The 26,205-nt window shown below is 29.6% G+C and overlaps 1 protein-coding gene across 1 annotated transcript; it reads right to left on the reverse strand.

Annotated features, from left to right (window-relative positions):
- Window positions 1-257: 257 nt before the first annotated feature.
- LOC134721047 (DNA-directed RNA polymerases I, II, and III subunit RPABC3-like) lies at window positions 258-26,024 on the reverse strand. The gene is made up of 4 exons (XM_063583746.1): window positions 25,728-26,024; window positions 22,995-23,078; window positions 19,782-19,953; window positions 258-1,431 (listed from the first exon to the last, which is right to left on the reverse strand). Exons 1-4 carry the CDS (start codon window positions 25,798-25,800, stop codon window positions 1,314-1,316), a joined length of 447 nt encoding a protein of 148 aa, XP_063439816.1. The 5' UTR covers window positions 25,801-26,024; the 3' UTR covers window positions 258-1,313.
- Window positions 26,025-26,205: the final 181 nt, after the last annotated feature.

Raw genomic sequence — 26,205 nt, forward strand, 5'->3', positions numbered from 1 at the left:
CTTGTATTATTTTAATTTTAGTTTCTTGTGTACAATTTGGAAATAAGTATGGCGTTCATTATCACTGAACTAGTATATATTTGTTTAGGGGCCAGCTGAAGGACGCCTCCGGGTGCGGGAATTTCTCGCTACATTGAAGACCTGTTGGTGACCTTCTGCTGTTGTTGTTATTTATTTGGTAAGATTGTTGTCTCTTTAACACATTCCCCATTTCCATTCTCAATTTTATTGATAAAAAAAAATAAAGTAACACATGATAAAAAGATGACAGTATTTATTTACAATGGATTTACAGAATGTTTGAACTAAAACTTTAATGAATTGAATATGAGTATCAATTGGTTTCTTTATGCAATGCAGATTCTACCTACAGCTTTAAGTATAAAAGTTGGTAAAAAATAAGTCAAATATTTTCCTTGTACTTCTGGACTTCATCTGATTAACATACTGTTCAAAGCCCAAATGAGCATGAATTTAAGAGCAAAGTTGAAGTTGTTATTCTTTTTATTAATATGTATTCCAAATAAAAAACTGAGGTATACTGTTTTTAATAATTAAGTCATGTTAAATGTATTCTGTAAAATTAGTGCAAACAAAGATAAATAAAGGGAAGAACTTCTCTTTTTAAAAATCTTAAAAAAGGTTTATTAAGGTTTTTTCTTACGATATTGGACTCCGAGTAATGTTAAAATATTATTTTGAGTCTCTACACCCTTGTATTTTCTGTTCAGTCATAATTCACATAATACTTTCACTACCTCCATACTGTTTATTTGGTCTTATTTGCTCTAAACAATGAGGAGTATTTGTCCTCCAAGCTTTTGGCATCAAGTATACCTCATACAAGGTATTCTAATTATTTTAGAGAATCAAATTATGTAAAGGAATGTACTTAATACTGAACCTATTTAAAATGTGACTATAAGGCATGATGCCAACTGAATTATTTTTAAATATGATGACATTCACCCTTATCTGATATTGTGTACCCGGTGATGAAAAAATGAGGACTATCTAATTAAATAAATCTTTGTTTGACAAATATTGATTAAAAGGTCATCTGCTTAACAAGTTTTATTATCAGTAAATGTTTAAAATCTTATATGGCACCAAAATTATCTTTTTTAAATAATATTTGCGCATACTAACTATTGGTTTGGGAGAATATTACAATTCTAACTTTGTTACTATTATTTATTTTAAAACGCATTAAGACAACCTTTTGACTATGAATTTGTATAAATGAATGCTAACAATATAAAATAAAAATGTCATTGGAATAAGAACACATAGTGGTCAATGGTCCAGATGTCTTAGAAAGCTAACTTCTTCATCAGGAGGTACACATGGGAGTCCGCTTCAAATCCATGGAGATTATTGGCATCACCTTGTAACCTCATTAACAGACCTCCATAGGATACATAGGCTGCTCTGAAAATAAACAAATATAGGCCAATAAAATCGTGTCCAATTATATCACAGAAATAAACAAATATAGGCCAATAAAATCTTGTCCAAATATAACATAAACGGTAGAAATTTTTGCACATTTTAACAATCAATGTCTCTTCAGTGAGTTTGAGGCCAAAATATTTGAAAATCCAAAGCTTATTAAAAGGATGAACAGCTAACTATAAACCAAAAATGACATAAAAGTATAGTCAAAGCTGGGCAAGGAATCAGAGCTTTGCATGAGGGAGATACATTCCTTAGTTTTAAATAATTTCAAAAATTTTGTAATAGCAAATTTTAAAAACACAAAATCAGTATTTTCATTCCAGTACCAAAGTACTGGCTACTGAGATGATATATATATATCACAGAAACAGACAAATATAGGCCAATAACATCATGTCCAATTATATCATACAGAAATACAGATATATCAGAAATTCATTAGTGTGTTTGGTGCCAAATTCATCAATGTTCACCTATATCATTTAAATCTTGTTTTTAGCTATCAAAGTTACCAAAACCTACCATTACTATTCAAATAAGATATTTGTGCATCCCTTCTTCCTTATGTTAACTGTTTTCAATCCACTTCGTTAACTGTTATCAGCATTTTTGCATTTTTGTTAACTGTTTTTGCCAAAATCGAGGTGTTGTTAACCTGTTAACGGACCCCCTATTGCCTCCCTCTTATACAGATATATATTTTGCCCTAACAACCATGCATATTCAGTACTTGTACATCTTTATATGGACTAATTTACATTTGAACTTGCCAGAAGTGTGACTATTAGCCTTTCACAGTCCCCTTTTTCTAAAGTACAAAACCCAAACTGTTGTGTATACATGAGTGATAATGGTATAATATGACTATGAATATAGTATAGAAAGAAGAGATAGACTGCTAAGTTGTTAATGGTCCTCCATTGTTTATAAGTGCAAAGCGTAGGTTATATGTATGCTTGATGTATGTATGTTATAATGATTGACAATCTAACTTGCCATGACCTAGTAAAAAAATTTAAACTCTGCCACATTTAACTAGAAGTTTATATTTTCAAAAATGAATCCAAATAGATCTGTAATTTGCAGTTTAAGGAAAACAAATTTTCTTTTTAAAAATTCAAAGCCAATTTGCACTTGAAAAATGTGGTCAATTTTAGATTATTATAAATTCATAAGCTGCTGAATTAAAATGATATGAGGTGAGCGATGAATGTATGAATGATACAAAGATGTGTTGTAACAAAATAAAAATGTCAAGGTCAATTACACATCCATCAAAATTCATCCATACATCCATTTTGATTGGTTGATAATTATGAAATAATGAAAATTCATGAGCAAAAATTGACCAATGAAATGCTAAATAGCTGAATTCCAAGAACAAAATGGCCGAAAATAGGCCTGTCTTAGAGGAAGTGTAGAAAGTGGTTGTCCTCTTGTTGCCAAGACAACCAGCTAACCACACTGCCACAAAAACAAACCAATCAAATCATTTAAAGCAGAAATTTGATTTTGATCGAAGAGATCGTATGGATTAATTGGATAATGTTTGATGGATGGTGATGACAACAATTGTAAATTAAAAAGAACATGGCAAAAACCAAGGCAACATAAAATTAACCCAGGTTCATTATAAATTTGTTTCTAAATGTACAGTATAAAATTGCATTGATTGTTTAGGCAATATTTACCAAGCCAATATAAAATCAACCCAGGTTCAAAATAAATTTGTTTCTGAATGTACAGTATCAAAATGCATCGATTGTTAAGGCAAAATTTCACCAGTATAAAATCAACCCAGGTTTACATACTAAATTTTGTTCTTAATGTATGGTATCAAAATGCATTGATTGTTAAGGCAAGCTGTCTTAAAAATAAATTGAATTAGGTTTCATTTAAAAAAAATATGTTTCAGCAATAATAGATAATACAAAAATAAAATTCCTATGTAACTCAATCATCAAATCTTTGAAAAGAAACTAAATGAAATACTTTATTTTGTATTGATTTTGAATTATAATTTTTCCAGTATATACTCTCTGATGTAACCCAATTGGTGATTTTTTAAAGAAGTGATACCAATATGTATACAAGTGCTGATATCAAATATACATGTGTGTATTTTCAATATAATAATATGCTTAAAATAAGAGATATTCAAGGCTCCCAAACTCTTACCATAAACAGTGACCATTTTAGTGTTATAACCATTGCTTGAAACATTGTATAAATCTATGATCCAAAATTATTATTCAAGTTTGCAATCAATGTAAATATAAATGAAGCATAATCATATATGTGAAAACAGAAATCAGCGTCCTCCACCTTTACATAAAAATTCCCAAACTGTCAAAGTAAAATTTATCTCGATATTTCATGTTAATCATTTGTATGAAAATTCAAACAAATTATTTAGCAAACTGCTGTCAAAGTTTTATATGGAGTTTATTCAATATTGACTTACCCGACTATATAAAAGATAATATGAGGTTAAATCTTGGGTCATCTACTGAATATGATCTTGTATAACTTATACTTACACAGCACAATTTCATGCTTTAACAAGTCCTTTTACTAAATTTATACAACACTAATAAAACTGAAATTTTTAAATCATCATGACAACTCTTAAAATTTCACTTCGTATGAAGAGCTATGTAACCTGTCTTAACTGGACGGAATATAAAATGGAAAGCTTTGTAAACTAGCCTCTTTGATTAGAGAATATGCTTAACAAATTTAACAGTATATATCAAACACATGAATATTTTTTTTTAAAATCCAGCGCAGAAGAAGTTCAGCTCCAGTTTGGCTGTTTCACTAAAATACTTACCAATGCCATTGTTAATCGTTTTTAAAATAAAGTCACCTTACATGTGCGCAGCAAGTTTCCATAACTTTTGAATTCCTCTTACAAAATATCATACTCAAATAAAAGTCCAGTTTTAGTAAGAAAATATACTTAACTCTGAAGATCTATGAGTGACGATCACTTGATTACCTGTCATATGATTACGTAGTTAACTGTACTTTATAAATAGACGTAATCCCTTTCGATATTTTAAATATAAATATTGCTCAATATGAAATTTTCCATACAAAGTCGATTGCCTTACTTTAACAATATACATAAATATACAAAGATAAAAAACTCCTGATACCAAAATGTGAAAGGTTAAAAACTTGATTCAAATTTCAAGGTGTGTCAACGACTAAATTATTAATGTATTATATGTTTATAAGCTGCCATTTATTTCATGATAAATAAGTTTCTTACATTATTATATACATTTTCTTTTGAAGCATTAGTTTTCCTCAACTATGGTCTGAAATTACAGACTGCGGAAAGCATTTTACTCATAAACTTGTAATATTTGCTTCCTAAAAGTTTTTCCTGTTTGAAATAGTTACAAACGAGTGATATTTAATATCTTTTTTATTCAAGTACTACACATATGTGTTTAAAGAATTCTTATGAGTTTTTATAGTAAGAATATGATATGCAATATGAAAATTTAATTGTAAGCTGAAACCCTTTTATATACGTACTATGTATCATGGACACTTACTTTGCTCATCTTGAAAAAATTGTCAATATTTTTAAAGTACTAGTACAGTTGAAATATTTATGATATTATTTACTAAAATCAACATTTTTATTCATTAAAATAAACAGTCAAATATGCCTGTACCCTAGTTTCTATTAAGATCAATCAATGTATAAACAAATCATTCTTCTTTCGAGAAACATAAACTGCTCAAACGCATTGTGTAATTGAAATAACTTCACCCTTAAATTTTAATTTTCAACAACAATAATAAGCTCTTCATAATATTTATAAAGAGCTATAAAACCAGTTTTAAGATGAGAAGGATGATATGTTTTTGTAGTACTTATAATTTGACCTTATTAAAGGTGGAATTGATTTTAGGCTTCAGCCATCATTCATATCACCACAGATTTGGGTCTTAACTCTTTAAGTTAAATAAATAATCTGAAAGATTAAAAAACAAATTGTTTCCTTATTTTGTTGCAAATATATTTGTAAGTAATAATTTACACAAAAAATATAAAAGACAATTGAACAGAGAGCAAAAATTACAAAACAACTAGAAAAATGACCAATTTAATAAATCATTACTCCTTCATCCCACACGTAAAAATTTCAATTTGTCATGGATTCAACCTAGAAGTTAAAAAAACTTAGCTGTTTTATAAGTCTTTTGTTTAGGTAAAGATAAGTGGGTGTGTATTGGTCTTATGTTACCTTGAACGTGAATACTGGTAATATCCAGAGGCAAAGGGACATCTAATTTACTATGAGGTGGGTCTCATTGGGGTCTAAGCTTGTTGCGGGATTGCCAATTTTTTGTAAGTGTGACACGTGAAAGTCAGATTATTGTGTCGTGAAAACGGGAAATGAGGTCTTGTGGGACCCGGGAAATGACTAAAAAATGAGAATTGCTCACGTATATAGTGTAAGCGGGATACGGGAATCTGACAAAACAGTAGCGAGATCTGGGATCGGAACCCCCCAATCAGATCCCCTATGAGCATAATAAAATGCTATAATGCATTTGTCTTGTAATAGCCAATAGATTTGATCCTTGTTAGGTGGTAAAAGGATATATTAAAATATGGCATTAAGATTTTTTGCTATAAACATATTTTGACACTATTAAAATTATTTTTTTTCTGCTAAAGATAATGTTTGTACTCCGCATTTCATTTCTGTAACAATAGAGACATATATATGAATGATATAAATCTAATTAAAAACCAAAAGGCAAATCCATTTTCTTTAAAAATATATTTCATAACTATCCTGTTCATTGTAATGATCAGTAAAAAGCACTTTTGAAAGTATAAATTTTGAGTAAAATAATGAATTTGCCTTTTCAATACACAAAAATGCATATGAAGTAAATAAAGTTAAAATATCAACATGCACACAAACAAGGTTCTACATACATAACATTTAAAATATAACATTGTTAATCTAACTACAAAATTTCGTTAATGTTAAAATCAATAGTTAGTTTTCTTCATGCTTCAACATCCTAGTCAGAGCTTGGTTCAAAGGTCACAGTTCAAGAAGGTTTGGAGGTGAAGGTCAAGTTCCAACCAATTAGAAGACAAGGAGGTGAAAAGCCCTGGCCAATCACATACCAGATTATGCATTTACAAAGATAAAACGAATGTATAATGCACATCTGGCAGTAACTGTGAAAAGGCAAAATGTTTCCATAGAAACTGTTTACTCTGGCCTAAAATTAAACATTTGCAATAATTTGATAAAAAATATGTGCAATTTTTTGCTTTTCTGTGCAAATGTGTAATGAATTTGTGAAAATATCCCACCTCCATTTTAAAAACTTTTTGCAGAAAGCTCATAGATAAAATTACCAGTTGTGTTTTTTTCAGTAAATATTTAGAAATTTTGCATGAAAATTGCATTTTGTGCCATAGGTTTACAAAGCCTTAACAATCCAACCTCCAGAGTGAAGTTATAATTTAGTATTAGTCGTTGGGCTAATGTTAGTATTCAAATTCCACACTCGTTTTTCTTAAAAATTAATAGTGCTAAATGACATACATAGGTGAATTTTGTGAATAAATATGCAAATCTAATTCTATTCAAAGCTATTGAAGTATAAATGTGCATAAACTGCAAAATCATAAAGGATAACAATACATTAACTGTTTGTGATATAAACTATTGTAAATCTTATAAACAATATAAAATTGATCTTAAACAGGGTTTTTTCATGAAAGAATACTGTAAACCAACTAAATCTCGCGAGCAATTTATTTTCGCGAGTAGAAAAATCACGCGAAATTAAATCGTTGCGAAAAGGAATAATTTGGATCTTTCCCTATTAAACTACATTAAGTAAATAAGAAAATCACGAAATTAAATCGCCGCGAAGTTGACTAGATGGGTATAAACGCGAAATAAAGTATCCGCGAAAATAAGTTGGTTTACAGTAATTAGTTATTACAATTTTACAGAGTTATAGAATCCATAACTCAGAAAAAAACACAAAAATATAACCTGAAGTTAATTTTTGTATATCTTGAATTTGTATTTGTTTGTGAAATTAAAAAGGTTTAAATTAATAAAAGATATAAAAGAAAAGGAATTTTAGAGAAAACAGAAATCATTTATTTTTCAATAACTTAACCTAAAACATAAATTCATTTTTGCCAAAAAATAATATAAAATTTTTCTATTATCCATTTCTGATTTTAGAACCAAATGACTTCTTTGTTTCTAGTATTCTAGCATATATATTATATATGTTACATGCATTTTAGTTAAAATTCTCAACATGCTAATAGCGATATATAAATAACAGTAACAGATGATGCATATATAAATAATGTTAACTACTATTATTCAAATGTAGACAAAACTATACAAATAATAAAACAATATTCATCAGCAGTTAGGTTTCTCTTATACTTCAAATTGCTTTCTACAGACAATATGGTACCTAACACTGCAGGGAGATAACTCTGTAAAGTCAACTAAACGTTTTAATTATGTTGTGTTGTAAAAGGAATTTAAGCTTCTCAATGATAAAAACTGGTGTTTGTCAAACTGCTATATAACCAGTGTATTTCTTCTGACAAAACGGTTCAAAAATTTTGATATTTTTTTTTAAAGGGTCAAAGTAAATACTTTGACAAAATTTTATGAAAATTAAACGAGCCAAATTAATTTTAGTGAAAGTGTTGGGTACCACCTTAAAAAAAATTGTTGAAAAATGATAACTTTAAAAAGCCAAAATAAAAAATGATCTTTTGGGGAATAAATTCTTTTGACCGCTGTATAACTAAATACATGTGAATAAAATTGAGAGTTGAATGCTGCTGAAGAATATGATAATTAATATGTCAATAAAAAAAAGACAGAAATGCAGAGTACAATCTAACCTTGTAGCAAATTTTAGAATTTTAAAAGTGAAGAAATCTTTAAAATAAATTCATCATTTAACTTTAACATTTAATTAATTTTCTTCATCCTAAATTACCATGCAAATTATTTAGAATATTCATTTAACTTATCTGGCCTACCTGCATAAGTTATGAACCACTCAAAAAACTAATCTTTCATAAAAAACTATCTTCTTCAAACGTTTCTTTTTATGTTACGAGAAACCTGTAATGTCCACGTTGTCTTTTTATGAAGATGTTATTCACGACGGAAAACAATACCAGATGACAAGTTACTACCTCCTTCCTTTATCACAAACAAACAGACAAATAGGAAATTACTCGTCAAATACTTCGTGTTCGATTAGCAGCGGAAAATCTGCTTCCTTTTACGGGGAAGGTTTTTTAATAAGCAATTATTACTGCGTTACTAATTAAACAAATTCTTCCAAGTTTTATTGAAACTATTTTATTTATATATATTAATATTTTAATGTTGCATTGAAGGCTAAAATTTAAGTTTATATACTTATTTCTGAAAAACGAACACTATTGTCCACTAAGATAAAAAAATCTTTGAAAAGATAGATTTTTTTTTTTAATTTAAAAGAACCAAGTTCAAACATACCTGTTAAGATTTACGAGGTGTTCTGATATTTAACTTCTACTATAGGGAAGTGAAGAACTATAGAACCTAATCAGCCAGAAAGTCAAACATAAAACCTTGTTTGTCAATCTTCCAAAAAGCGATTTTTAAAAAATCTGCAGTTTTTAAAGGCAAGATCTGACAAGCAATTACATATACATTATTTTCACAGGGGAATTTTTTCTCACACATTCTTGAAGTATATTTTATAATTTAATAATTTAATATGACTAAATAAAAAGATAATAAGACAACGCTCGTATTTTTCATTGAAATAAAACTTCCATGTCTGAATAAGGTAATTTGTAGCTGTCTGTTTAAATATAAATATTGAAGTATCCATGAAATAAATCAAAGGTTCTAAATCTCCATTAGTGAGTCCTTTAATCTAAAATAGTACCAATTTTATCATTCTATAACTTCAAATATTTAGGTGAGATATAAGAATTAACATGTTATCTCATGTCAACATAATAAATATAACTGAAACTTTTAACGTTTTTTTACAAATTGTTTTCTGTGGCAAGTTTAACCTTACACATTTTCTAGGTCCCATACAAAAACTTATATGAACAAAAACAGGAAGATTTTTTATCAAGTAATCTCTGCCATACCTTTGGAATACAGAAAACAAATGCATGAACTCTTTCAATTATTTTCAATAAAAGAATAACTGCAGGTATTTGAAATTGTGTGGTTGTGTAATAAATATAAATCTGACCCAAATTATGGACAAATGACATCAGCTACTATTTATTCTTATTCTTAAATACATCGTGTTTCATGTTTCGTATTTGTTGTGATCATTTGTAAGACATGCATTCAACTGAAAATTATACAAAATCTATATCATTTATAGCTTACATGGTATATATTGAATTATTCTGTATGAAAATCTGTCAAGTTTTAATATATCTGGTCCCCCATGAAGCACACTAAACAGTTAAAACATTAGATAATAATCAGACTATTCTGACAGTCACGAATCTTATTTCAAAAGGTTTAAAACATCTGTTGTCCCCCCTTTTGTTTGAGAATCGTGTTAATACATGCCATTATTAAGACTTTTAAACTTCTTTTTTTTTTTATTTTTCATAACTTTGTCAGTGGTTTTCTTTTGTTATATCTTTTAAGAATTTTGTCATTTAGGGAATTTTGTATTAATGACAGTCTCTATCAAACAAATTAATTGACAACCTGAGAAATTAAGACTTGGTGATGATTTGGAGATTGATAAACTGGATCACAAGATTTCACAGTTTTTTGTGATGTTAGGTTGCTGTCTCATCCACATATACCCAACTTTTTCATTTCTTAAATTGACTTAATATTCTTTTTATTTCCCCAAGCCTCAAGTTCTCCACATCTTTCCTTGTGTGAGAGTACACTTGTATCATTGATTTTGATTTGCCTTGTTTGTCTTTAGTCCTATTGAGACTGAGTTGCCTTTTAATGCAAACATATTTGGAAATCTTTTACTTATTATCTTGATGATGGGAGTTTTTTAATGACCATGACTGGCTAAACAGCCCTGGCATGGTTGGCAATCTAACCATAGTTTCAAATGAGTGAGAATGAAAGAACTTGCTTTTCCACTGATAGGGTTACTGTCTCCTCATTTTCATTTTTGGTCTTATGATGGCATTTTGGTCTCCATATCTACAGTATTTATTCATTACCAAACATTTATGGGGTCTACTCTGTACAGTTTTTATCTATCTATCCAACCTAGATTAATTCCCTTGATTAGAGTTACGAATTCTGAGAAATTAAATTTAATATATTTAGCTAGCTTCACCTTATGCACAATCAGTAAAACAAAGGCCAGAAAATGGACTTCCAACTGCATAAAATGTTCACTACACATCTGTAACACGATTGAACATGCAGATTATCGACTCACCAAGTACACCATTTTAAAGATTTAATCAATGAGTTTTACACAGAACCATTTGTGAATGAAATTTACTTTATGATCAATAAATTTTTCCTATGTCTTTGTCAAGTACAATCATGTACAAAATCCCCACGTTTAAATCCTCAAAAGTCAATTTATTAAAAGGAAATGTAATATTTAAACAAGTTTTCAGTTAGATTCAGTAGATTTATTTTCTTTTGTATAGACTATTTCAATATAATAGATATTCTTATTACAACTTTATGTCTAAATTACATACATTGTGCTTAGCCCACTTGAAATTTCTAATTTTTTTTAGCTTTGGGGATAAATTTTACAACAAACATATATGCTGCTCTTCCAGTTTTATAATTTTTTCATTTATAAGAGAAGAACATCACCTTAAATCTTGATTACATACTTAATTCCCCATATTTTCTTTTATTAAATTATACTGTATTCAAAAAGACAACCAAAGTCCCACTTAGGCAAAGACCAAATTGTTTAAGCAGTCTTTGGATGTAACCAAAAGTGTAAATTGCTTGAAGAATCAGCTCTTATAAGGCCTCCCTTCTGACCAATGAACTTTCTACATATTTAGTTCAAAACATCTATCTGTGGATTTCTGAATTTAAAAAAAAAAAAGGACAAGTTACACTTAAAATTGACTGAGCATTCAATATTCCAACAGGTACACCAGTATCAATCATTTTTGATTCGTTTTTTTTTGTGTGTGCCTAAGCCAACATCTAATAAGAGGATTCTTTCTTCACAAAATTTCAAAAATTTTCACTTATATTTTTAACTACATATTTCATATTCATAGATTGAAATAAAAATTGAACTTACAAGTAAAAACAAGAATTTAAAACCGCCATATAAAAATTGTTGAATTTGCACAATACAATACCCTTCAAAAATCATTTAACCATATATTATGGGAATGCATAAGGATTTAAATTACGAATCAGATATCCCTGCCAAAGGTTTTATAAGTCAGTACAAAAGATTTATTATATACCTATTGTTTTAACTGTGGCGGTAAGTAACGACTTGTACAGTCCCAGGAAAAATTAGACATTCCATTCCCTATACTATTGTTAGACTGTACATTTAAATGGAATATTTCTAACATTTGACCCGATTTTTTATCACAACTAACCTTCTCAAATCCTATGTCTCATTAACTTTACATGTATTATGGGTAATCTAGCTGAAACAACCAAGAAAAATCTTTTCATATATGGTATGTATTTCAATTCTCTTGAGAAATTCATATTTCATTTGGACTTTGAACTCTTCAAAATTCAATGTGCCTGAGAATAAAAATTTCATGACTTTTGATTTTCTAAGGCATATAATTTTTTTTTTCTTCAGCAGATTAAAAAATTCATATAAATGTGAGATATTGAAACTCCAAAATCAGAATTACATTGAGTTAACTGGATTACAACTGTTTAAAAATAATCAATGTGTTATCTCATTTCAGATAGAAACTGACCAAATTAATAACTCCATCAATTTATGCTGACCTAAATAAGGTTACACAAAAACCATAGAAGTACCACCTAAGATATATGAGAGCTTCCTTTTATAGGTTGACTATAATCAAATGAAATTCGGTTACAAGGAGTGGTTAAATATTAACCAAAGGTTAGAGGTTTTACCACCAGTTTAACATTGTCAGCAACCCAAAAGATAAAAGTTAAATGGTCAACCAAGTTTTGATATCTATACATTATCGTTGATCATCTCAACGGGGAAAGTGAGAAAAGCAATCGAGTTGAGATGACCAATGGTAATCTGTTTATCACTATGGCGACATTTTTAATTTCACTTCACTGTGCTGAGAATGGAAATTATCAGTCAGTTAGATCAAAGGAAAATTACGTAAAATTATGGTTAATAACCAATATCTTGTGGCCTAATGCTTGACCCTAAGTTTCATCGTTAGATAACAGGGTGTCCTGACTGGTTTTATCATAAGTAAACTGGGGTAAAAATTAAAATCTATCAATATCAACACAAACAGTAATTACACACTAGCTTCACTCACTCATTTAAAAACCTATTGACCATGTCTTTAAAATAGAGTTTACAACAAGAGTTTTTTTTATATTTTATAAGTGACATTGAAATTAAAATTATTGTATAATGGTTTTGGCTAAAGATAACCTATTTATAACATAATGTAACTTTGACTCATTTTAAGTAATCTTTAACTTCATTTATACCAGTAAATGCAGACATGTTTATCATTTTGTAGCTTCCTTGATGTAAGATAATCAGAATACAATTTAAGGAAGAATCTTCCATTGTTTTACCTTAGATCAATTCAGTCACCAGATTTTTTGAAGATTTTATATTTTCTTCCTTTTCTATAATCATGACATGTGAGAAAAGAAACTATTATCTTTTAGTTTATGTCTCATGTGATGTCTACTTGGACTAAAATAAATGTAGTTATAATAAGAAGAGAAAGAGTTAAATAGAACTTAATTAAATGTTGAAATTACAATTATCTATCTGTTTTATAAGAAATCTGACTTGACCTTGGGCAAGCTGGTTACAATATCCCTATGACCTAAGTGTACTTATTTGTACATGTTAACAGTACGGGAAATACATTATATCTATAAAACAAATGAAAATCTGTTGTTGGAATTTTCATTTTAAAAGAAAATGTTTAGATCTACAAGCAAGCATTCATTTGAACAACAGAAATACCAAGTACAAATTTTAATTAAAATTTATAAATACAATGTATCACTCCCCCAATGGAAATAACATCTTGAACAGGGAGTGCAAAGGGAAAGTAAGGAGTCTGAAAGTGTTTATTATTAACAGTACATGTACCGTCACACCCCTTTGTACTGTCCTACTTTCACTTTCAAAGTCCCAATTGTATTTTTCAATTTCAAAATACTGTAGTTATATTTTTTTAAATGAAGAAAATGAAATTAATACTGAATCAACTGTTTTGCTACAAATGGAGAAGTAAATTTTAAAGAAAAGCTTCTAAAAAAAATAGATCTTTAATTACATAAGATATTTCAAAAGATAAAAAGTGAAATGTTTAAGCACATATATCAGATCTTTAATGGTGGTTAAGAAATGGAAATACATTTCATTAGAACTCAAGGTTCAGCTCACATAAAAGAACACCATTAAAATTAATTAGGTATAAATATTAGAAGATAAGAACATCAATAAAGTTTACATCTACCTTTAATTAACATGGCCAGGTATGTTCCAAAGTAATATGATCCAGACCCTACCTTTATATATATATATGTATTACCTACAATTAGATAGGCATATAGGTATTTTCAGTATCCCATGATCACCTGGGAAGAGTTCATTTGTTAAGCTAGGGTTCAAAGTATGATTATGTTACGGGAGAATTCAGACTTTGTCAAACCATTATTATTTTACAATACACTAATGTAAAGACAGATATCTTAATTAATAATCAAAGGATTAAAATTAATGTATTATTCTATTAACTATTATTTCCAGCTGGCAGACTGACAATCTAATTTTTTTTTATTCAAAAGCTATAATAGACACAGAAAAGGTAGATTTGACATTGCAATACTGTATGCGTATATTGAAAAAGTTCCAGATGACAGGGTCATGTGACTAAAACAAGTTGTAACACGCTGACCTAGACAGAGAGAAATGACTCGACATAATACTTATAATGTAGACATTTACCTGTAAAAATAACATCACTCCTAATATACAAATATTTATACATAATCAAATTTATCTATGTAATTTGAAATGCTTTCCATGAGTTTTCCTATATAACAGGTTTAGAAATATCTTTCTCAAATAAATGTTATTGCTGCATTATGGGGTAAAATTTTAAGTAAGTAAGTTCATAAAATTAAAATCCTTTTAAATCAAATGCAAATACTATATAAACTATGTTGACCACTATCTTATTTACTAGTAATATTATGTTTAGACCAGCATTCTAACTTTGATGCCTTCTTTTCTCAAATTCAGAAAGCTACAGAACATTTTGGTTTTATCACAAGGCATATTTGCACCCAACCAAATTTTCATTATTGAAAAATGTATGACTAAGTTTTCAATTAAATGTTTAAAAATGTGTCTTAAAACTATTATACCCTACACTGATCAGTAAAAAATATTCTTTTAAAAGTTGAGGCCACTTACAAATAAATTGTATATGCGTTTCAGCCAATGGGAGATAACTCCAAAACTAAAATCAAACCATTTAGTATATTAACTACATTGATTATTTTTCAAGGTACAATTTTCCATGTCAGAGTTGGATACAAGCCAAAAAATCTACCCGGTTCATAGAATATATCTTGCATATAAAACTCAAATTTTATTCATGTAGGAGGATGATTAAAATAGGTATGATGCAAGTATATGTAATAAATAATGTTTGTATATCACAATATATTATCATGTCATAAGATTTAATTCATGCATTACATACTGGGTATTTTTAATACATCCTGCTTTGTGAAAATTATCTTATTTACATCATGGCTAAAGTCCACTTAGTAAACTTTTAAAATTTAACAGTAACATTAAATTTTTGGAAATTTTATTTTGGATTTCTGAAAGAGCATAGTTGAACTGATCAGAGTGTCCTTTATTTTATAGTATATTTAATTCTAAACTTCTTTCATATTTTCATATGAATTTGAACAAAAAGGAAAGGAGAATGAATGGAAATTTTAACACGAGTCAAGTTACGAGTTCTGTTATAAAACAAAAGCTGTTGTTTTAATTTAAACACAAGTCAAGTTACGAGTTTTGTTACAAAACAAAAGCTGTTATTTTATTTATATTAAAAGACACGGTAAAACAACTTTTATACAAGTAAATCACTGGTTCACGTTGGGTTTTTTTTATATAATTTTTAGGCTTTGTACTTTAACTTATTATTTAATATATATATGCATATATCTAAGTTAAGATCAATGCAGCATCAAACAACACTATCCCTAACATCAGATGAACTCAATTTTGTTTTTATTTGAGTAGTACCATTGTCTTCAAATAGAGATTTTTGTTGGCGAAAACATAATTTTAACAAAATTTTACTATTATTTCTAATCCAGTTCCCCCATTCTTACCATCTTAGTTTGGTATTCAATTTCAAATTTAAATCTGAAGTTTGAAATCAAAAATTCCTTCACAAATAAAGATCTTTCAATGTACAGGTATTTTGCTTCAAAAGTAAGCTCAAATCACTATAATCAACCTTCAAAACAATTTTCATAAACAAAAGCATACAGTGTTGTGTTTTTCTTTGTGTGAGTGTGTGTTTGTGTGCAAGTTAAGACATGTAAGTTTTACCATTACAGACAACTGGCCAGTGTTCCCTATGGCCGATATTCAGTTAAAAGAAAATCAACATATATTGAAATATTTATTGTAAAGTTGGAAAAAAAAACTGGACATTGTCCAAAGAAAGAAGTAAATCTGCCCAAACATTGACTTTTAGTTGATTATTAGTCCACAGATAATTATAAATCCTTCTTTTAGAGGAAACACTGTTCAGCTCTGTAATACTGTGTGTTGAATTATCTTGCACAGGAAAAAAGTCAAGTGGTCTCATACTAAATTCTCTTGTAAGTAATTTCTCACATAAAGTGAGACACAAGAGAACTAGTGAGTTATGAGATAGTATTTTTCCTGTACAAGAACGTAACGCCTTCACCAATCTCTCTTGTAATTCACACCGGTGCATAACCTTGAACCTCAATCACCATGACAACCACATTTGAATGATATGATAAAGTGCTGACTTAACAGAAGCGAACAAGATTACAGTGAGATTATACAATGAAAACCAATATAAATCTGGAGTATCAATATGTGAATAGAAATATAAGCAAAGTAAATATATTTTTTTCTTAAACCTATCACCATGACAACATAACAATATCACAATGACAACATTAGTTACCTTGACAACAACTAATATTTACACTTTAGTTACCAAGACAAAATCATAGTCATACTGGATAACTGTGACAACATAATGAATGAGAAGATGAGAATGTGAAACGACCAAGACACCCAAAACAGACAGACAATCACAGTGAACAAAAATAATGAGTGCAGACAATATCAATGGTGAAATCATAGGCATATTAAACTGACTTGTTATAGCAAAATGAGAAGCAATTAACCAATGGAATCTTGATGAATACTTATATAGAATGCTTGTGTGATATATCACATATCACAATGAAGAACAGGAGCAGATACTGAGCACTGATGGGTACCAGGAACAATTTCTGGTTTAGTTAAATTCTACTGTCACTGACAACACTGCTATCCTTTCCCTCCATTTCATCAGTTGTTACGACGATTTTCTTCCCTAGAAAAAGATACCACCAGCTGTGTTCACCTTATTTATCAACGTGAACACCCAATGGTACCTTTCTCTCGACAAGATTTTTCCTCAGGAAACTTACATCTTGTTGCTATGGATATTGCTTTCAGAAGTCTCCACTATTTTTCCATGGCAACCAGCTGTCAGGTATTAAAAGAGCTGTCAATAATAAGGGTACATTAACTGCATCCTATCAAGTAACTCCAAGGATAACCTAGAAAATTGTTTCTAAGAATGCATCAGCACAGATGCAATTTCAGATATACGAAAAAAGAAAACAGCAGTTTAAGGCCTTGAAATAAGATCTAAATGATGCATTTAAAATGACATGCTTAGAGATAAGAAAAGATAAATAACTATCAGCTAAAATCGGACACCTTATCCTAAAGAAATGAAACTTAAGATCTCTTTGTTAGATGCCTGACATAAAAAGAAAGTACAAACCTTATATAAAATCTGCTTACAAACGTTGAATTTAAAATATCATCAGTTTTATAAATAACAGTGTACGGAATTCCCCTGTTGCAAATTATATCTGTTAATACATCATCTCAAATGTCAAGCACGACTTACTGGCAGGGACTCAAACAAAATAATGATTTGTAGTGTGTACACTGCAATTGTTGTACTACATTCAAACTATGTTCAAACTTGTACAATCGTATCAAAAAGTCAATCAAGCATTTATTTTTAATACGGTCAATAACTACATTGTCCTTAGAATCATTTACATATATCCCATTTAAATTAAATTAAATTGCAATAAGATTTTTTTTCTACTTCTAATATCATACTTTAATTATTTCTTGATAGGTAATATATTTAAAAAGAAAAAATCTGATCAATAAGTTTTTACAAGATTAATCAATACCTTTAACAACCCCAACAAGTTCCGACACATTAGTATTGTGTATTTGTACAAGCATCAGTTGTCATTACAATGTTACTACTGCCATTTTCTCCAATAAATCAAAATTTCCAGACTTAAAAACTTACATGCATACTCTTTAGTCTATTATCTACAAAATCTCTTGAAATTTTTTGATGTAAAAATTCAAATAAGTGAAGTTTGAGAAAAAAATGCTTACCCAGATAAGTCTATACAATGACCTTTGGAGGTCACATGATTATGACATCACAAAGTGTATATTACTATCTACAGGTATTTAGAGGTTCAAAACAGGGTAATATTAGTTTATTAGATATTCATATTTTTAATCAGGAAAAAGAAAGAATTCATTTTGCCTTTAAAATAAACAATTTTGAAAGGAGTAGAAAAAAAATTGTAGTTATTATTTTTTTGGTCAGAAATGAAAATAATGACGACTTGTTTTATCCTAGATAGTTTGTGTGCACTAATTACACATCACAGGTCCTCTGGCATACTGTCAAAGGAAAATATACTACTATGCTATCTTTTTATGTGAAGCAGACAAGACTATAATTAAATTCATCTCCCAACTGACTCAGACAACGCTACATACGACAATTCAACAAGGAGCAACTTTTATCCACAATTCTTTCTTAATAGTTTAAAAAATAAATAAAACTATATATTAATGATAATTTGAATTCATTTCTAACAAGTTTCAAAGTGGTTAAATAAATTATCATCAATCTTAATTACATTTTATCAGATGTAAAGGTATTCTAAAACTTACATACGAGTTCAGACATTTTCCTTCAGTCATTAAACAGCTGTGACAGGCTTCGTCATGTTATTTAAATAAATTGATCCCAATATCTATTTCTACTAAGATTTATAAAACTTATCGTCCTTTCCAACAGGCACTGTACATGTAAATAATATGTGTTTAATACCGACTTAATAAAAATGCTGAGATACATATATATTGTGACAGTTTTGGGGATTTTATTACATCGATATGTACAAAGGAAAATAAGAGATAATAAACAAACTCTACTTCCTGGAATTTTATAGTGAAAAATTTGAAGAATTTAAAAAAAAAGATTATTTTTATCATATTGAGGAAAAACAAAGAGTTACAACTGATATGATTGGATGAATTATTACTACTTGAGTTGTATAGAAAACTTAAAACTGGTACAATATATTCTGCCATTATTGCACTTATTTGTCCTTTTATTCATTTATGCCTCATTATCTGATTAATAAAAGCATCTAGTAATAAAATCATTATATGAAAGGCAATACATTTTAAGAGTCTTGGGAGCTAATCTTTTTCTTCTACCATCTCTACAACTGCAATAAAAATTTGCCCCCCCCCCTTTTTCTCTTTCATTATTTTAAAGATTAATAACTACTGAAATTGTTAGTTTTCTTGCAATTAACTTCTGCACTGAAATTTCTAATCTATTCTACCACTGAATTACAACACCAATATACATATACATATATTAAACTTAGCTAACAGCAGTTTGCCAAAATTCACAATCACAATTCAATATGGCCACCATAACTTACAATCTTGTATCAGGTCCTGATTCATCACCCTCTATTCTGTAAACTTTGCCATACATCACATACTCAAAGCTGTCTGCTCTTGATGGTCCTGTATCTGTAGGATTGAACTCTCCATCATCTGGAGCACCATCTTCTCTTAGTGTTGTGGCTAATACCATACGGAATTTGTCACCTTTAAGGAAATTATAAAAACTGTATATTGCATCCTTGCATAAAAATGTAATTTTCATATAAGTTATTGATTGATTTGTACCTTACAGGCCATTGGACCCTATGCTTATATCATTCTCTTCAGCTTGACATTCCAGTGCAATAAAAGATGTTTGTTTTGGGACTGCTTATGGCCATGTAGAATCTATAATTCCTAATTATGCCCAAGCCAGCAGATCTTAACTTACAAAATGCAAATCCCAATTCCCAAGAATATCATTAATTGTCCAGTGGCAGATGCAAAAAGAGGGAAAAGTGCTGGAGGAACCCCCTTTTAAGGGCGATCATTGCATTTGAATGGGGACATATGCTTTGAAAATCCTTGGTTGGAAACCCTCCTTATGAAAATGGCCGGATCCAACTTATTATTTCAATGCAACATCTTGTTCCAATGACTCCAGCATACATCAACATACAACAGAAATATTAAAGACTATATGTCACATGTTGTATTGTGTAACCTTTTGTTTGACTGTCATTAACATGAACATAGATCCTCCTTTTTATTTTCTTAACATTAAAACTAACCATGTTCAAGTGTTTGTATGTGTCCTCAATCCCTAGTCATATAAGGTATAATACAAAATAGAAAGCAAAAGCCATTAACACACATCCAATTAACAAAATCAAGAGGTCTACATTTATTTTAAACAAAAACATCCTATGAGGTATATTTAAGGGGTGAAGTTTAAAAAAATATATATTTAATTGGCTACACTATTAAATGAGTTCAATTAAAAATTTGTTTGTGTAAATATGAATGGTAATATTTGAACTATGAAAGGTATTTGAGTAGATTTTATTAGATAAGTGTTATCAATGGTTTGACATGTTTAGACATGATCTTCTGACTTATGTTTATCTATCTCCATGTAGGAGTAACCACAATCCTTCAAACTACAACATGGACTTTCCCTCTTTATTTATATCTCTTATGATCTGGAGACCTATTGAGTGGGTTAATGGGCTGCATCTTCAAGTCCTAACATCAATTGACTATTAAGTTCATGAAAATGTTTCAGACGACGGATCCACAACCTTTAAACTGAGTGACATAAAAGGGGGCCTGCAACAGTCATGCTTCAATTCTCTATATTATAAAACAAATTTGTCTCACAAATCCATCTATGTATTCTAATCATAGGAACCTACAAATTTACCATTCCAAAGAACACACTGAACAAGAATGTGGTCCCTCTTCCATAAAATGATGGATGCTTAATTTATAATAATTGGCCCTGCTCTTAGAAATGATACGAATGAAAAGAAACCAACAGATATAACTGACCCCAACTATGCTGACACACATGCTACATCATTCCTGGTCTATATGTTAGTTATACCTACTGTCAATGACATGCTATTAAGATACATCAGTCTAGGTTAATTACCGTTATCATTAATAATGCCTACACACACAATAATAAAACTTGTTTAGAAACAAACATACACTTAATTAGTGCACATACCATCCCAGTGGCTATTAAGATGAAGAACTCTCTACATTTTTCGTTTTTATATAAACATTCATTAGTAAATGTTGGAATAATCAGGAAAAGTGCTTGATTTCAAACTGCATGACCAGCATAACCGAAAATTAACCTTTATCATACATGTATATACTCGAGACCTTAAGTCTGTGATGCTTAATACAAGATCAAAACCAAAAGGAACCACAACAAATCAATGATAATATTTTCCGATAGATTTCCTTCAACTACCCTGTTATATAATTATATTATTAAATTGAAATTATAATTAAGAATAAGGATTGAGATGCCAGCAAATCTACTGTAGTACTGAACTACACCGACTATAAAATGTATTCTTTAATAGTAAAAAACCTTACTATAGGCTTAGTACAAATGTATCTGCCATTGCACTTCTTGACTCAACCCATTTTACATATGTATAGAGAACTTCAACCAGCTATTTACCTGTAAGTACCTGTAGATTTGTCAGCTTTTTAATTTGTTTAATTACACTTAGCTGGGGGTCGTTATTTAAACTTTTTTAATGTTATGTGTATACTGAATTCTTTATCAAATCCAATGAATAGTAATTTAAACATTATTTGAACATTTAATTTGAGAAAAATCAAGTTTTTACAGGATTTGATCAATATATGTGAGTGAATATCTCTAGTGATATCCTAGCCGGTTATTGACTGATGTAGGCATATGACTGTATGGCTGTGATGACATAGCAACTATTAAACATTTAATTTTCCTTAATTATAAATCGAGTTTAAAATATGTAATCTTGTTAATTTTGGACAAAACAGGTAAAGGTTTTTTTTTGGCTTGTGGACTGGACACTTGACATTGATTATGTCAAAATTTTCAATATGCATTTTATGTTTGTTCTCCCCATCAAGAATCTTTGTATAAAATGATAAAAAGAATCCCACTGAAACCATTTGTACCAAAAGTCACCCAAAATTCTAGTTTGGTTTGAGAACTGAGTATTTTCTGCCAAATATCATCAAATAATGAATGACTGCAAGTTTGGGGAAAACTGATTCAGTGAATGAGCAAACAAGCTTTACACTAATAATTTTGGGGCCCTTTATAGCATGTTATTCGGTGTGAGCCAAGGCTCAGTGTTGAAGGCTGTACATTGACCTATAATGGCTTACTTTTTTTTTAAATTGTTATTTGGATGGAGAGTTGTCTCATTTTCACTCACACCATATCTTCCTATATCTAGGTATACATTTTGGAGAAGATTTGACAAGTTTCATAATAAAAATTCATAATTCTGTTTTTCATTGTTAAATGTTATAGTTGATGAGGAGAGGGCCATATAAATTTAAACCTTAAGAAAACATTATTAACATATCTACACATGGTCACTTGTGACCTTAGGAAACATTTAATTTATTATAATGTATAAATTAATAATAATGAAATATATCCTATACATTGTACATATACATGTATAGGTTACTTTTTTCTTTAAATAAATTTCAGTTTTTCTAATACAAATTTGAACATCACTTACCCAGATCAACAGGATAAATTTGAGTGTTCACGTCAAGAATCAAGTCCATCTTGAAAGATTCCGACTCACAAAATAATCTGGATACTGAAATAAAGATAAATCATTGTACACATTGTCAGCAGGACAAAAGCTGTCCAAAAATTAAAACAAACTATACACGTAATAAAAAGGAATCTGTTGTCTCTTTTAGAGATTATTTATTTTCCTTCTTCATTAATTTGAATGGTTGCCAGTGAAATATTTTCTTTTACCTATAAGTGCTGTGAATTATATAAGATATATAATAATTCCAAAAACACTCTTATCCAAGATAAACAATAGAAACACTAATAGGATTACTGAAATATGATAACTTGTGTGGAACATAACATGTAAAAATCTACAGCACAGTAGTACATAATGAATGAAGGAGATTTAGAGTATATATCTATGAGATGATAAAACAACATAACATCAAAACAAGTGAAATCTAATTTTGATCATTAGACCCTCCTCAATGAACAAACACAACAAATGTTTAATAACATTTAAAGCTGTAATGCAATTTGGCATGAGTAAAGATTTGTAGCAGTTTCTAATATCAAATTTCCTTAATGACAACATGATATCACAAACAACCATGGCACTGATGAGCAACATCGTGAAAAGGAAGACTATACAAAGTTTAGCAGAAAATGGAATTGATGTAAATCACTTTGCAAAAGACAATGAAAGACCAGGTCTGAACTTGAGGACTTGTGTAAAATTTAAATTGTTTTCATCCATATTGAAATCGATGATTATGGATTGTAAAAAAAATTAGCTGCTTAATGCTTTGTAATGAGACATGATTTTTCTAATCAGTTGCAGCAGTTCTTCTAATGAGAGCAGATGATCTAAGGAAGAAAGATCAAATATCAGTGCATGCCAGTAACCTTGTCATGTTTTGATTGTAGATTGTGTACTTCATGACTTTACTGGTATTATCTTCAGGTAACTATTGACATAGTATTCAAAGAAATTGCCTCAAAGAAAACTCAACATGCATGTCTTTTGATATCATTTTTCTTTCCTCTTTTCACATGTTTCTGCTCGGTTAAATTAATAAATAGAGCATTTTCATCAAATTCAATTTAGGTAGAGCAAATTATGAAGAATCATTCCCATTCTACAAGTTGAATTACACAAAATAAATGATTTGCAAATGAAATATATGCAGTTAATTAATAGAGACTCGCACATACATGTACATGTCTGTAAGATTTTCTTTGTTTTTCATATTGTTTTTTTATTTTAACAAAAATAAATTGATGATAACTTGCACCACCTTGGTATACACTACATGTTTGTACAAATACCAAATAGTATACCATATATTGTTATACTCTTGTTAGAAGAATAATGATAACCAAGAATAAGTATGTACATGTTGTAACATACAAAAGTTAGAAGGGGCAAACCTTAAAATTCCCCTTTAATTATTAGCTAAAAGACAAGAATGTGACCACTCTTCAATAGTGCCCTCTTTCAAACAAAAAAAACCCTTATAAATGCAAATGTACATTCATGACATTGAAGATGAAATGCACAGACTCTATGGTAATATGTTTTTGAACATTCCCTTCACATAAATAATCAAGAGTGAAATAACAATTGTTTAACAAAATATTACAATTGAATTAAGAACAGTTTGTTGAAGTGTAATAAAAATATATAATAGGGTAATGGTAAATATGAAAGGTGAATAAACTTGTCAACCCACAGGTAACATACAGGTAAGTAATGTGTATTCCCTTTCCTAGGCAACCAGTGCAAGATCCAACATGTGGCTTCTGTCAGAAAAATGTCAGTGATGGCAAAAAAAGATTATGTGTTAAGATTAAAAAACAAAGGACAAGACAATGACTCTAATTTGCTAAAATTTATATTGTAATTGTAGTTATGCAGTAGTAATGGTAATTCAATACTTTTGTGAAGTGATTGATCAAAAGGGGTGGTTATTATCATGTTCCAGCCTGTTAATCAGATCACAACTAAATCAATAGCAGATAACATTGATTATATTATTTTCACTACAATATCAATCATCATTTATCATGGTTTTTTTTAATTGTTTCACATGAAATAATAAGTGCAATTTCATGTATATAAAGAAATTTCCAAGACACCTAAATAAAACACATAATTGAAAGCCTTACTTGTACTGATATGAGGTCACAAGTCCTGGGTCCACAGTCTACTTCTAAATGATCCCCAAAGCATACATCAGTTTGCATCTTTAGTTGAGGTTCAAGTGATAAAATCATGTCAATTTCTGATAATTACTGATCTTCAGTAACATTAACAGTACCAATCTCTTCTCTTGATTGTGCCAGAATGAAGTACTAACAGTCGGCAGGGGGTTTTGTACTTCTTTTAATGTGACAAGCCAATCACATGAGATTGGTCTGACATGAACAAACATGTTGTCAAAAGACCGGGTACATGCTGGAATTCCAACGTACGAACCAAATTTCTGAAGATTTTTTCGAAGAAAATAAGAAAAGAAAACATTGCTTACAGCTTCAGCTAAATAATCGCCTTGGCTAATTTCCAAATATTGTCGGAATCTAAAGGAAAATGTCACGTTTCACCCGGCAGACGCCATCTTGGAATGTCATTTGCCGGTAAATGAGATTGAACACGTTTGGACAGCATTCAACCTTAGTGACGAAGTGAAAAAATATTTGGGAAGAAGCATTTTATTTTGCTTACCTCTGTCGAACTTTTTCCCATCAGGATCAATGTCTTTCACATCGAAAATATCTTCAAACAAAACTCCAGCCATTGTTTGACGACAAAATTAGCAGTCCAACTTTATTTCCTTTCTTGTCCAAAGGTAGTTTTTCTTCGCTAAACAGGATATTTCCAGTGTTTGAGTAGATGTTTTAGAATACCAATATACAAATTAAAAGGCTAATATTATTCTTATTTAATCAAAATTAACGTTTAATGTTTGCTAATCATGCTAATTGAAACCGGATGTTGCAATTGAAATATATTTTTCTACTTTCATTATTAAAGAGTTCACACTACGTGCACGCCCACTTTTTGATAATTTTTGGGGCGACGTTTGGGGTCTGATTAAATGTGCGCAGAAATAACGATTGTCAGGCGCGAATGATATAATGTTTTTTCATTATTGCCAAATCTATTAACTGATTAATACACGAAAGTTAGCAAAGCTTATAGC

The sequence above is a fragment of the Mytilus trossulus genome, chromosome 6, assembly GCF_036588685.1.
Source record: "Mytilus trossulus isolate FHL-02 chromosome 6, PNRI_Mtr1.1.1.hap1, whole genome shotgun sequence".
Taxonomy (NCBI): domain Eukaryota; kingdom Metazoa; phylum Mollusca; class Bivalvia; order Mytilida; family Mytilidae; genus Mytilus; species Mytilus trossulus.